The following is a 15,196-nucleotide window of genomic DNA, read 5'->3' as shown; positions in this document are numbered from 1 at the left end:
TACGGTCGAGCCAAGTCTGTGCCATTGACGCACCAACTCTGCAGCATAAATAAGCCAGGTTTCATCACATACACGAGCCACGTTCTGCCCCAGATACAAGCAAAAAGCTTCCTCATAGGCGAGCTAAATTATGCACAGTACACAATTTATACATTTTGCACCATAAGCCTCAACCAAACAACTCGGAGGTACACAAAACATAACAAACTTGTTGTTGCGAATTTTTAACAAACATTTTTTAACGAAGTCTTTAATTGAAACTCCGTTTGAGCCGAGATCCAAATCGAGTCACAACAGCACAAAGAAACAAAGCACAATAAAAGAACAGCACATGAGAGAAAGTCCCAATAAGAACACAAGAAAGATAGGGACAAATAACAAAAAATCCGACTTCTTTTAAAGCATTTTGCACAAAAAAGTTAACCAAAAGAGCCAGCTCAAAAAATGTCGTTTTACAATCCTCATGAATAAAAAATACTATGAAATAGTATGGGCAAAATTCAACAACTCCTTGACGCAGAGGGTCACATCATATTTTTAGACGAGCTTTTTAGGAACATCCGACAAAATAGCAGAACTTGAGTTTATGAATCACTAATCGTATTTTTCATTATGACATTGCCAACGTTAGCCTAACACACGCTATTGTTAACCCTTTCAACCACATACACTCAATAGTAAATAATAAGAAGGAATTTTACATAAAAACAGACAAATTTTTTGTGTTTCCAAAGACTCTATACACACTGGAGATATCCCATGCCGAAAAGGGTTGGATTCGAACAACTCCTTGACCCGATGAAAAATTTTTATTTTCAAATTTTGTTACTTCTAAACTTCAATGGAAACCTAACTTTTTTTACTAGACAAATTGGTCCCAATTTTTGTCGGATTCAGACTCTGTACACACTGGGGATCTCTCATGTCAAGTTTGACTGGATTTTGAGGATCAAAAGTTACAAAAAACATTGACAGCCTAATCAATTCCTAATATTCTTTTTAATATTTTCCTTAATCATGGGCCTATTTTAAAGACCGGTCTTTTTTGAACACAAACGAGGCGAAGCCTGGATCATGAAATCTTGTGGTCTGCCTGTTTTTTTTCTGAACTTGAACGAGCTGAAATGTGGACCATATCGCTTTTTGGTCTGGACGGCTCTTTTCATAGTGGTTTTCGAACGAGCATACGAACGCACCGAAATGTTGAACGAGCTTAAGTCTGGAAGGTAGGCCTTTCCGGTCTGCCTGGAGATTTTCATGAGCAAAAATGGTTTGGGTTGATATTTTTGTACGTAATTTTAACAAGCACCCCTGGCTTGGTATCTTGGATTGATGGCTTTCAAAAAATCTCTTAGTTCCACTGAGGTAAATAGTAATTAAAGTAATTCATAATCAGAGAGGAAAATGCAATTAAAAATTTTTAATGACTGTTTATTCAATGTGTTTCAAAATCGGTTTCACTTTTTTAGGCTGATTTATATGCTGACTTTGACATTTTGGATCTCTCTTAAAATTTTGATACTTTTTTTATTATTATTTCCAGTTGTATTTTCAGAAGAAATAGGGGCCTCGCTTTTTTCAGAATTTTGACGTAGTGAGCCCAGGACAAAGAGTTATTATTGAGATGCTCAGTTCTTTTAGCACGAACCTCTATGTGTATGTAGGCCTTTTTAATCCAACCCACTTTGTTGGGAGGAACTGTATGCTCCACTGGTTTTTATTCTTCTTTTGAATTTGGGTGATCGATTTTTCGTCGTAGAAACTGTAAATGGTGTCATAAGGAAACCCTTCAAGCGCAGCTTTTAAAATTAGAATTTTTGGCTGAATTTTCATTGAAGACTTAATGGGGTGTGCGTTTCTTTTGAATAACTAGTAATTAAATTTTGAACTTTTTGATATTTGACGGATTACTTTTTACGGTAAGGTTCGGAGTAAAACAGTGTTCTTCTTAGACGCAGAGGAACAGAATGAATAGTTTTGATCTCATCATGGGTTTTTTCAATCAAAACACTTCGAAATTGTTTTTTATACCAGGTACAGACCTGCCAGTTTTATGACAAGGTTCTGCTCGAATAATGATAGCTCCCATTTACTTTCGAAAGAAGCCAAATGATTATATATTCTAAATACAAAAAACCGCTCATAGTTCTAATACTTCCACACTCTTTTCCTAAACTTTTGATGAAAGTTTTGCCTGCGTTTGTTGCAGTTCTGGAAGTCTTATGACTTAGTGTGAGTACAAAAAACCATAGGAAGGATTTAGTGAGCCTATCTAATGCATTGAGCTGATACCTATTGGTTGGAAAGACTGTGAAAATTTATTTCGAAAAATATGAGATTTTTTGGACTTGACCCTTGCATACTATTATGTCTTTTTTAGCTCGGTCTTTCTGATATCAGGTCTCATGTTCTTTCCTGCGAAGAAATAATCTTTTAAGGGGATTTAATTTTAAACTATTGCAATTTTGACATCGATGCTACGTATTTTACTAAAAAATTTTGTGATATTGCTCATGATGGTTGCGCTATTTTGAAGTCTTGGAGCATTTTTCACAAAAATGACAGACCTCACTTGTGTTGAAAATAGGTTCAAACGAAAGAATACAAATTAAATTTTAATATTATTGATATTTTAATATTTCATTGAGTAGCTTTTGGTTTTTAATGGCTTTGACACTTCCATCTCTCACTTTTATTCAGTTTTTAATATTGCCTGTATTTTGTTCTTACAAAATTAAGACTAATTATGATCAGGGTAGGTCAAGTCTTGCTGGTTAACAATCTAGCTTCAATTGGACATATTCAACTTAAAGTCAGTTGAGAGCAAATGGTTATGATTTTTTGATACCACAAATTGTCTGCAGAAATTTTGGATATTTTTGGATATTTGATTATAAGTGTGGTTTTTATTTGTTGTTTAGTAGGTCTTGACATATTTAAACATCAAAAATAGGTGTTACCTGCTTCTTATAAAGGCGTAACAATTGTCAGATGTTTAAATGAATACCTTATGCTATTAGCAGTTTATATTCTTTTTTCCACGCGCTTCTTTTATTGAATGTCTTCCTTTTCAATTCCACCAATCTGTACTCATAAGAGTTGTTCTGGTTATTGGAGGATCTTGTTAGCTTATTATTGAGGTATAATTGAATCTTTTGTCTGCTGACAGTTGACAGCTCATCGTTTCAATGAGTTTTAGTTCATTCGTTTTCAGAAACTTAGTGTGATCGATGACAAGTCCCTTCAATTTCTTCTAAAATAAACTTTAAATTATCTTTTTTAATTGTTGCTTTTGGTTGTGGCCGCTGAGCGTTTGCATAAAAATTTTAGCGTAAAATACGTTCCTGAGCGTTTGCGTAAAATACGTTCCTTTAAAAAAGTCCTGTTGAAGATTCATATGAGACCCAAGTAAACACGTATTTTATCGTTCTGTTGCAAAATAAATGGAACAAATTTAATAATAAAGAAATGTTCAGTTGAAAGCTAAATCTTTCGATTGATTCAATACCTTGTCTATTCCAAATTTGTTTGTTATTTTTCAGGGTTTTCGTATTTGTTGCTTTATTGGTAATGAATTAGTCTCATCAAACGCAGGTCACATTGGCTTCCTAATGAAAATATGGTTTCCTTATTGGCTTCTCTATTTAAAGCTGAAGTTTCCTATAAGTTGAGCATTTTTGAGGATTCTCGAACATTTCCCATTTCTCTTCCTTGTGTCGAATTGATACCCAATCCATTAAGGACCAGTTCTATCTGCTTTGCAGTGAAAGATCAAATAGCTCGTTTTGTTTAGAATCTGATATTCTGATGTTATTTTGACGTTCCTATAAACTGTTGTCAAAAATAGATTTTGAAGTTTTGATGTAAATGGTAATTTTGTCTTCGTTTTTTTTGTTTGCCTTGTCACGTGATCTTTTCAACGCGGCAGTTCTCGTCGGCCCCTCTAATGCGGAATGGCATTATTTAATTTATTTAGTAGTTTGGGCCCATAATACTTTTCTCAACGGTCAATTACTTTCGATTAGTATTTGAATTTTTAAAAGTTTTCTAGCTCTTCGTTTGGTCGACAATTCAGTAAAACAGTATCAGTAAACAGTATCAGTAAATCAGTGAAAAGATTGTATGAGTGGGGACGGAACATTATGTGAGAACGCACTTTACCGAACTTCTTTTTCTATGTTTAGCCATATTAAATTATAAGTTTGTGGTTGTATTTTTTAGAAACCAGGCAATTTTGCCTTGTAATTCTGTGAGTTATCATATAGGATATCTCTTGTACCATTAAAAAACAGTTAAAAACTTCGTTCGTAATTGTTCATTTTCAATCAAGTTTATTCAAAAGTGTTCATAAGAGCTTAATAAAAATCAACAATGTATGCGAATAAGTTGCGCTCGCTCATTCGTTCATCTATTTTTTGAGGTTTCTGGAGAGCTAGTAATAGATGTTCATCAGTGAATATATAACGACTGTAAGTACGATAAAGACTGAATGCAGCAAAACAGTTACATCAGTTGATGGAAAATTTTTTCCGCAATATCATATCTTGATTACACATGGTCTTACTTATATCTTTTCTTTTTAAATTAAGGCTTACGTAAAATTTATTTCAGAAATTATAGCAGATATGTTCAGTCAATGATTGTTTTACAAAAAATTGGAAATTGAAAAGCTTTGATTACCAACCAAAAGCGTCAGGTTTTGGCATGACATAGTTGACTTACATAATAGTTGACAATTTTTGTTGCTATGGAAGTATCAATTTTGGGAAGGAACAAGTTATAAGTCATTCCTTGGCGCTGTAAAAAATCAACTCAGAATGTGTTGTTCAAAATCTCCTCATATCATGAGAAAATTTAGGAAAACCCACCAGCATTACTTATAGAATGAATGAACTCTTCTTTAATTCGCATAAAGTACCAATAGAGTCTTTGTTTCCCCATAGACAAGCTGTCCCCCCGTCGCAGGTATTTGTAAACAACGCCCCAAACTCTTATCAAAGTGAGAAGAAAACAAATCTGATCAAGCGTCAAAATTTTCCATTTGTAGCTGACAGCTTCTTTCTTATCTTCATCACATTGTTGCAACTCCTTAGAATTTTACAACCTGAAATTGTGAAAACTAAGACATCATGGATTTAAATTTTCTTCATATAAAGCATCTTTTGACAAGTCAAGGCCAAATCAAAGTTGAAAAAAACCCGCTAACTATCAAAGTCTTGTTCTTCATTGCGGTGAATAAATTATGTATACCCTAAGGTGTCAATTTACATCAACAATTTATTTACGATGAATTGAATTTTGATTTGCATTAAAGGTTTTTTCATAGAATCACAACAAAGTTTTTATGACATCAGTGTTAACTTTTATCAGAATCCCAATTAAGCTTTCTACTCTTAACTTTTTCTCGAATATCTACCTAAATTGACTCGCCCAATTAGAGAGGAGTCTGGAAATTGCTAAATTCTAACAATTTGAAATTGATTTCAGTTTAAAAAGAGTAATTTACCCTTTCTACTATGATCAAGAACCACCATCAATTTATATTTGTCTTCTGAAAAAATTCAAAAGTTACAAAAATACTGATTAGATTAATAATAAACAAAAAATTTTTTTTCATTAATGTGGAAATTAAAGTAAACTCCTATAACTGTCTCACAACAAATTTGTCTCTCAACAAAATGTTTTCATCGATTGGTCCTCAGAGATTTCAATTCTCCCCAAACAGAAGGAACTTGAGTTACAGAGTTATGGGAAAATACGTTCTGCTAGAAGACAAGGTAAGAATGCATTGCATGGGTAACTCTAGATCTCCTAATTGGCATATCTGTGTATTGTTTTTCAATCTGATTCAAGGCAATCGAATGGGGTCAAAGTTTGAACTAAATCAGAGCCTATTTCAAATTACAGAGCTATTATGCATCTGTTGCGACAGTTTCGTCTAGAATTGTTTATGATCTCGTTCGGGGGGAATAATTTTTAAGATTTAACCATAGGCAAGCTTTAATATATTGAAAATGATGATATCATAGAATTTCGATCAATTTGTTTGTGATAGCAGTATATCAAGCCATAAATAACAGCCATATATAAGTAATTATGGAGATAAGTTTTGCGGATAAAAACTATTGATCATAAACAGTGCGCTTCGACTAACCAAGTCTTTTTCGATTTGCTGGGTAGTTTGTCAACTAAATTGTTCTACAATCTCTAGCCTTGGTGATATACAATTTTCAATTTCACTTTATTTTTGTATATTTTCTTATATTTGCTCTAGGCATTATAATATTCTGAAGATTCAGTATAAGTAGTGCAAAACTATTGAGTATTTATCAAATTTGATTTTATGGTCTTACATGGCACCATGAATATGAATAGTCTTGGATATGGTTTCCAAGATACTATGAACTTCGATATTTTTTCAAGTGTCTTGATGACAGATAATTTATGACAGCTAATTCTTGGACAGCTAATTTAGTAAAATTCAGTAAATTTAGCTAAAATATTACTTCATGTTGTTAAGAATTTCTTAAGAAATTTGATAAGTCATGGCTTTCTTGGCAACCATGAGCAAGACCATGGATATTTATGGTCTTGGATATGGTTGCTAAAAAGTCAAAAAGAATTAAACAAACTGAAATTGCTTTTTCGAAGGCTTAATATAGTCAAAAGATGTTAGTTAACTGTTATCCGTATTTTCTGTATGCTTTGAATTGGATTTTTATGGTTTTACATAGCACCATGAACTTTATTTTTTTTCAAGTGTCTGATGAGTTTTTCTCCACTCAGAGTGCAATGCTTGGGTGTTTAAAGAGTTTCTGAGCAATGTTGCTTTTTTCCATGGGCAGCTATATGGTTGCCAAGTTACCATAAACTCCATATGTGGCTTGGATATGGTTGCCAAGAAAGGTTTATGGTAGTCACCCCGGGTTTAGACAGTTTTACACGCGTCACATATTTGCTATTTTAAAAATTGATATGACATATGAATAAAATTTAAAATATCTTCATAAATATCATTCTAAACAACAGTAGAGTACAGAGCTGCGTACAAAATTTAGTTTATTATTTTCAGTTTCAAATAACTGATTTTATGTATGTAACAATTTCCAACAAATGTAAAACCATTCAAGCAAGGATCGTACGACAAAGTTATCGCATTAAAAATTGCTTTATTTAGACAAAACCTTTTGCCTTTTTTGATGTTCATTAATTGTTTCGCAATGTTGGCAGTTATAGTTTTCCGTTAATAATTAAATTTTATGAGAGAAGCAATTTAAGTTGTAGAGTGTAAGTTTGTATTGAGTTAATTTCTAACTGAGAGTTAGAAAAAAAATTCGTCAAATTTTTTTATTAAAAATAAAAATGAACTTCAATGAATCCGGTGAAATAAAGGTGTGACTGTAATGAGTTTCAAGATGTGGAGTTTTGAACTTCAATTTAGTTTCCTTGCTAGTTCTTATTGATAAAAATAATGCTTAAAAAGACGAACAATTGCGATAAATGCGATGTCAAAAAGTTTTTCAAAGCAGCAGTCTACAAAAAGAGTTCAAATAAATCATTTTCTAATAATTTGATGACTGCTAATAACTTTGATGACCACAATATGTAACAAATGATTTACTTTTCAGAAATTTTACTGAGTAATTGTAACGATTAAAATGTTTCAATTTCACGACTACAAGAATTAACCCTAAAAGCAAAAATAAAAGCAGTTTTAGAAGAAAAAAAATTTCAAAACAGATTGTAGATGTGAAAATGGAAAAATTGGAACAAGTGGAGAACAATGAAATTGATCAAATAATATAGAACGTATGTTTTAACAGTTTCTGTATATAAAATTTAACTTTTTCTATCATTATTTGGGAAAAAAAATTGAATCATTGTGTCACCTGAATTCTAAGGATAAATAATAACAACATTGATAAAGCTAAGCTTGTATGGCCAGTATAGCGAGCCGTTTTTGTTGTGGTTAAGTTTCGATGTGTATTTGTGTCTGAAGTTCAGTTTTTCCTAACAAAAGTCATCTTAAGTAGCTTAATTTTGAATGCAACATATTTACAGTTAAATTATGTACAGGTCAATTTACCTGAAAATAAAACCTGAAAAACTTGAGCTGTTCAGACAGAAATATTTCACTGAACTTCCCTTGGGACCCTTCAACGACAATTGAAAATTAGTTTGATTTTACTTGAATTCTTAAATTATCAGATTGAATTTTTACCTAAAAAACAGAATTTCACCTGAAGAACTTATATGAACTCCAGGGTCGAGAAAAAATTGGAAAAATATGTATGACAAGCGGTGAAAAGTAACTTTTTTTCACCGCAAATTTCGTACATAATTTTGTGGTGAAATGCGGTGAAATAATGTAAGTTAGAGTAAGCGGTGAACTTACAAAAAATCTCCACATTTCACCTCTTACTACACGATACCGTCCTTGCACGAATTTGAACCTCTCACCTCCAGCATGTCAGCAGCTTTGTCTTCCATTGCGCCACTTCTCACTAAAATCTAGCATATTTGTTTTGAAGTTAATTCAAATTCACTCTACTTTTTGTAAAACATACGTGTTGAATTTTTGTAAGATTAGCGGTGAAATTACAAAATTTAAGTAAGTTCACCGCTCACGGTAAGTTCACCACTCACTCTATTGGTGAAATTACATAAAATCACCGCTTAAAAAAGTTTCAAAAAGATGTATGATTATTCGTGGGTAAATTTTCCGAGCGTCTTTTAACAACTGTATCTTAACCTCGTTGAACAAAAGACAATTACCTGCGTTTTCAATGCGGTGATTGTATGTAATTGCACCGCTAAATTCAGCGGTAAATTTATGTAATTTCACCGCTAACAGACGATAAAGGTTTTTCACCGCATTCACCGCCTGATTTGTGTAATTTCACCGCATTCACCGCTTATCTTGCAAAATTTTCCGCATTCACCGCTTATCTTACATAATTTTGCGTTGAATGGCGGTAACACCTCGACACGGGCTGTTACGATAAATAAGAGAGTTCAATTTTGTCTGAAATTTTCTAGGAAAAAAATATACCTTAACGGTTTTGATAAACAAGAAAGTTCATGGAAACTTACCTGAAATTTTCCTAGAAAAATTACCGAAACTAGTGATTTCAGTTGAATTTACCCAGACTGAAAATCCAGGCTTGTTGGCGAGTTAAGTAATTGGGTTATCATTTCAGTCATGAAGTTTAATATGCATGAGATACGGATTTCAGAAAGATGGTGGCCATTTGGTAAAAGTTCGAGCAAAAAGTTGAAAACTGCAGTTAATCGTTTTGTAAACAGAAGCTCACAGCATGCGCAATATTCAGTTGTTTGTAACAAACTTAATGACACACGGTCTAGTTAACTTGATCAGACATGACTTTACAGAGAGCTGTAACCAGATAGGTTAATCTCTTCCGCTTTGAATAATCGAAGCGCTAATACTCAGTTAAGCCCAAAGCAATTTGACACTTTTCAGATAAATTTGGAACCTGCAGACCATTTTAGCTTTTATCCTTTTTATTGTTCGCTCATTCAAAGACACGATTTAGAGCTCCTCAAAATTTAGACTCCATGGCGCATCATGCCATATAAATTTCGTAACTTTAAAAAAAAAAATTTAGCTACTTGCCGGGTTTAACTATTACATGTGCAATAAACTTCTGTTGTTCACCTAAATTAAACCACAGATTTCGTTTCACCCTTTTTCATATTAGCTGTTTTCGAAGTTTAAACATCGGTTTTGCGCCAGTCAGCAATATTTGTTTCCCCATATGAAGCCAAATTTCAATTATTTAGGAGTGAAAAACATTGTGTTTAGGGTTATACCAATTGAATTCGCTTGCTTTGTTTCTGATGTGGAAAATCTTTAAATCGGGTTACCTTTTCTTACTAAAAAACAAAAGGGCATTGTTTTGAGTTGTGATAATCTTCTGCGCTTTTAATGTTCTTGCCATATTTCTATGGCTATGCTAGGTTTGGGTTTTAATCTGATTGATTTACGCATGTTTCAATTCTTAAGCACTGACTTATTGAAATAAAAAATTTGCTATAATTTTTCTATTCAGTTTCAGTAAAATCAATTTTAAACGCTTTTCATTATTTGAACGTGCAGAATTGTGTTGAAAATAAGCAAAAAACACTAAGGAAGCACAAAATGCATTCATTTAGAAATCACAGCAACGTTTTAAATTAAAAACATATAAATTACTTCGATTGGAAGCAAATTTTTAATAAATGTTTGTGGTTTTATCCCCTCCGAAAGACTCTTATATTAGCAACTCTTTCAAATTTGATCGCTATGATTATATTTACACTTAAGACAATTTTCCTAACAAAACCTAATTTTTCTTAAATGTTGAAAACAACAACAAAAGTTCAGTTCATTATATAATTGCCTTATCTGCAAGTATTATGCAATTAGATGTCCGAATCCAAAATCGGCCAGCCAGTCAAATAAATTTTTATTTCGATGTTAAAAAATTTTTTGCTTTAATTAGTTTTAATAAGCTGTGACAAGATTGAGCAATGTTTTGATTGGAGGGATAAAATTTCAGAAAAGTTTCTTACAATCGAGGCAATGCTGATATAATTTCAAAATTTTTTTGATTTTTTTTTTCATTAAGTTTCTGTTACACTGATTTTTTTCCATGATAAAATTATTTTTTCATGGAATTCTTTAGACAAATTTTTTTTGAGAAGTATAAAGTTTGGTGAAAAGTTTCTGGCACAGTGTATTTAAACTGCTTCATGACATCACTTGGCAAGGCCTCATTTAATTCTATTGATGAACTGTCAGATCTGAGTAATGTGATTGTGGCGAGTGAAATACCTGTCTCTAGATTCCGAACACCAATTCAACTAAGATCAATTGCTTATTGCAACTACTTTTTATATCAAAACCCTGGCTTCTAATTTTTATTTCTCAAATAATGTAGTTCAGATACATTAATCAAATCGAAGACTTAGCTCTCCACCGCTAGTAGTTGCTAGTGTAGTTATCTGACATTCTCTTTTAAAAATTTCTAATTGTCTTTGGGGTGCGGGGGGAGAACTTGCAAAAAAGTTAGTTTTCTGCCTTTTTCCCACACGAGTAAGGTGAACCCCTAATTGTAACCCAGAGAAACAATTTCCTTAAATACTTTTCAAATGAGTGGAGAAAGTAACTTGTAAGCAATATGGCGGGAAATCGGGGAAAACGGGATATAAGGAGGATTTCTGACAGCTATTGCTTTGCATTAACAAAAACACAAAATAATTTGATTCATATGCTTCAAAAGTAATCAAATTCGGGAACAGTTTTGGTTTTTGCAAAAAACAAACTGATGTTAGCAATAAGTGCTTCGCTCCACCTCATTTCGCTACCCTTAAAACATAGCAATCTTTATTTTGATTCTAACTCAATCGAGGCTAAGACTTGCAGACCTGCAGATTTCTTCGAAGAAATTGTATACTGGACCTGCCGGAATGAGAAGAATTAAAACTTCTTCAACAGTTGAGCTAAAATTTGTTGCTGAAAGTAGAAAAAATATTTAAAAAGCTGTTAAGATACAATTAGTTCTTAAAAATTTTGCGTTTACATATATACTTTTTTCCAGTTATCTTAAACAATCAATTCTCTAACTTTCCGAATTACAATATTTTATTTCAACATCTACATTATAACTCTGACTTCTTGGATTACCGCAGCCAAACGAAATTTCATTTCAGGTCAAAATCTGTTTAGAAACTTAGATTTTTTCAGAAGAAATAGGCAAAATGTGGCTGAGCGGAATAGAGCCTTTGCCTGCAGTTGAGAGAAATTGAACAATGATGATGTATCCTATCAATAGCCATCCATCATCTACGTCAGTTTTCGATTTTGCATTTCAATCTACAAAATGCAAGTCCGGTTGTCATCTTTTTCAAAAACTATTTTCCCAGAATTTTATGTATAGATATGACTGTGAACAAAAATATTCAAATTGGTCTGAGACGTTGAAATTTGAAATTAATTTGCATTAACCAAATTTGTAACTTGAGAATGAATTGAACTGCATAGGGCTGTTTTTGATGAGCGTGGTGGAATTCCACCTTTGCTCACTTTATTCAAACTGTCTAGGCTGTGAATTAAAGGTACATTTCCTCTATTGTGTTGCGTGATGAAGTCCTGTCATTGTGAATAAGTTGCCATCACAGGGTAGATAAGACCGTGTCACGATTTTCTTCTTTTAATTTCATTCGCACTCCTTAAATTTCATGACGTAAATCAGATGGTGGTTGTTATTACAGTTACCTACCTCTTCACCCTACCTTTGTTACTCTCGTACATACTGTGCGGAACATAACTAATAAGAATTTTACCCAAATTGCTGTCACTCTGCTATTATTCTTCGCTTTTAGCTAATTCCCTTTTACTTAAGTTTAGAATACTGATAAGCTACTTAATTAAATCAGCCAAAATTTTTTAGACGCTGTATTTCCGTAAAGTTCTATCAAGACTAAAAATCCAATGTTGGCAAAATTTTTGAGTGCTACAAACTTTTCGACAGTTTTTGTTATTAAGCTCTGCCAATAATTTAAATACAGTACTTCAATACTTCTTTCAACTCGATTTTCAATAGAATATCTAGCTGAATTTAGAATAACCACACTTATAATATTTGATTGAAAACGTTTTTCCTAAACTTTTTGGCTTGTATTTATGCGCCCAATGTCAGGAAATAGCCAAATAAATAACTCCTTAACATTGTCTCTCATCGAAAAGTCAAGTGGTTTTCCAAGGAATTTGCTTGGGAGTGCCACTTAACATTTGACAAGTTTTGGGTTGCAAGCCTTGCTTTGGAGATCAAAAAACAGTTCATAAACAAAAAAAAATTATTTCATATTGTTTATGACACTATGAACAACTGTTTTTCATACAACTTTTTATGCATGAAACGGTAAACTTTCCATTTACCAGCAAGCAGATTATATTGCAAAAAATCAGTTCATTTGATGAGTTTTTTTAAATTGTTACTGGTAAATTCTGCAATCAGTTTGGTTTTCACAGTTGTATACTCGTGTCCCTTAAACATTTCATCACAGAAATTCTTGGGATTTTTCTCTGTTTTTCTCTGTACTGAAAACATTATTTGTCAATGGAGTTTCTAAGAAATTTGTTTTTGTGTCTTTTTGGCCGCTAAGAAATTCCATTTGGCCTTTTCTCGTATGACTCCTCAGAAAATGGAAATGTGATATGTGAATCAATTAAAGTGTCTGATCTAGATGACACATTTTGATTGATTCAGCTGTTGATATTATTGTCGGTAATAAACACTACAACGACATTGTTTTATTGTTCAACTTTTTGCTTGTTGAACAAAATTATATGCTATAAAAGTATGAAAAGGAGTTACGCCAATATAACTAAAAGATTCATTTTATGAGATAAATTTTATTCGAGAGTTTCCACTTCAGGAAACAAGGATAGCCCGACTTTGGTTGGTGCGTGCGTGGCAATGAATTTTGAGCTCGAAGATAGAACGTTTCAAAATGTTAACGTATTGATTGATAATATTGCTATGCATACGTGGACCTACATATATTTAAATGTACGTATGCGTAGCAATGCTTCCAATCAACAGGGTAAAAATCTTAACCTTCTAATTTCGTGTTCTCCAATCATAGCCATAAAGTACAAAACCGTCATCGAGATTATCTGGTTTAAGTTACAAAAGCGAGTCTGAACAATTATACAGTAAATTTTAAAATTATTTCACTCTTTTAAGGTCATCTAAACATGATCAAGAAAAATTCAGGGTTTGGAAAATTAAAGTGTCCTTTTATTGTTCAAAACGGTTCCTAGAACTCAATCGACAGACTTCATTAGGCGTTTGAAATTAGTTCACAACATTTCAGAGCTACTTCGTGTGTTTTGATCAGTTTATCGGATGGTGCAAACCTATAATTTGACAGTACATGTATAAAGAACCATTCAAGTTTTGGGCGATTTGTGTACTTTAGCACAAAGGTCATTCGAAACCACACAAATCTCAACGAGCAGTTTCTCGACAATGTTTAATCAACAAATAGAGGCATAAATCACTGTAATTCTCCGATTAACACGTTCCAAATAAATCGTGTCACTCAAAAACATTCAACAAATGTCGAGAAACAAGACCGGGTACGAAAACACAACTTCTATAGTAGGTAAATTGGGTCTTGCCTAAAGTTTATTGTAAAATTTAATTGCCCTCCGAAATTGGGCTTCAAAATTGTCGTCGCGTATTTCAAATAATAAGTTGAGCTTGCTTGCTCGAATGGTATGAAAGACACGTTGCTGTGTATGGTTTTACTGAGAGAATTCTTGTTCATTATAACAACAACGTGACAAACAATTTACTACACGTTTCATTTGACCTTTTAATTTACCAAATTGGACGTTATGGTCAAAATTTGCATTAGAGTTGATTATGTTTTAAACACAAATTTCGTCATTCAGTATTTGTTGGTACCAAAACATGGAACTTAACATGTAGAGATATTGTCCTAAAATATCAAAGAGTTACTTAGGGTTAACTCATTCTTTGACTGATAATTACTGTAAAACAATCAGTTGAAAATAAAAAATAGCAGTAATGAACTATTCCAAATCTAAAATTGACTTATGTCAAGTTTTCGATTTCCAAAGGGGACTGACTTCACTGGCGTTGTTATTTTCGCTATTTATTAATTCCGAAGTTTACACTTATCGACCAAATCATATCACGCAGACCAGGGGGTATGTATGGCCACGGCCCCAGAAACAGCAATTCAGAACATTCGTTTTGGAGGTGAGTCCGGTTGTGCTGTGGAAAATTACTGGAGGCATCTCAAAAGAAGGAAAGTTTGTTTCCAATTAAGTCTTTCAATTCATACTGATGGCAAAAATAATAAATTGGTGCTAGCAATCATTCGCATTTTCATATACAAATACGTTCTCTAAATTTACTGCGGGAGAGCACTGTTGGAACAATGGCTCCTTCTCAAGTGTTTCCCTCAAATTGCGGTTTTGTCAAATCAAAAGACAAAAATATTGTTTTGAGATTTGTTGTCATGAGTATCAACACTTTAAAAAATAATAATTGATAAGGTCAGATTTGCGATTAATACTATTGAACTCTGAAATTTTGACTTTCTCCTGCCCTAATTCCTGGCTTAATTCGATCAGTTTTTTTTTGCATTGAAGAGC

The 15,196-nt window shown here is 32.8% G+C and overlaps 2 protein-coding genes across 4 annotated transcripts in view; both read left to right on the top strand.

Moving 5' to 3' along the window:
* The window catches only part of LOC142347860 (putative E3 ubiquitin-protein ligase DTX2), a 346,790-nt gene that overhangs the window by 74,318 nt on the left and 257,276 nt on the right, over positions 1-15,196 (top strand). The gene's annotated exons all lie outside the window — the stretch shown is intronic.
* Positions 5,733-15,196, top strand: part of LOC142347857 (uncharacterized) — a 151,503-nt gene continuing 142,039 nt past the window's right edge. The window contains exon 1 of the mRNA XM_075398990.1: positions 5,733-5,777. Coding sequence (XP_075255105.1) covers positions 5,748-5,777 — 30 coding nt within the window. The 5' untranslated portion in view covers positions 5,733-5,747. The remainder of the gene's footprint in view (positions 5,778-15,196) is intronic.

This window comes from Convolutriloba macropyga, chromosome 10, assembly GCF_964194025.1.
Source record: "Convolutriloba macropyga chromosome 10, txConMacr16.3, whole genome shotgun sequence".
Classification (NCBI taxonomy): domain Eukaryota; kingdom Metazoa; phylum Xenacoelomorpha; order Acoela; family Convolutidae; genus Convolutriloba; species Convolutriloba macropyga.
Note: the sequence above shows the minus strand (reverse complement) of the source record. Positions and strands in the feature narration are given on the sequence as shown.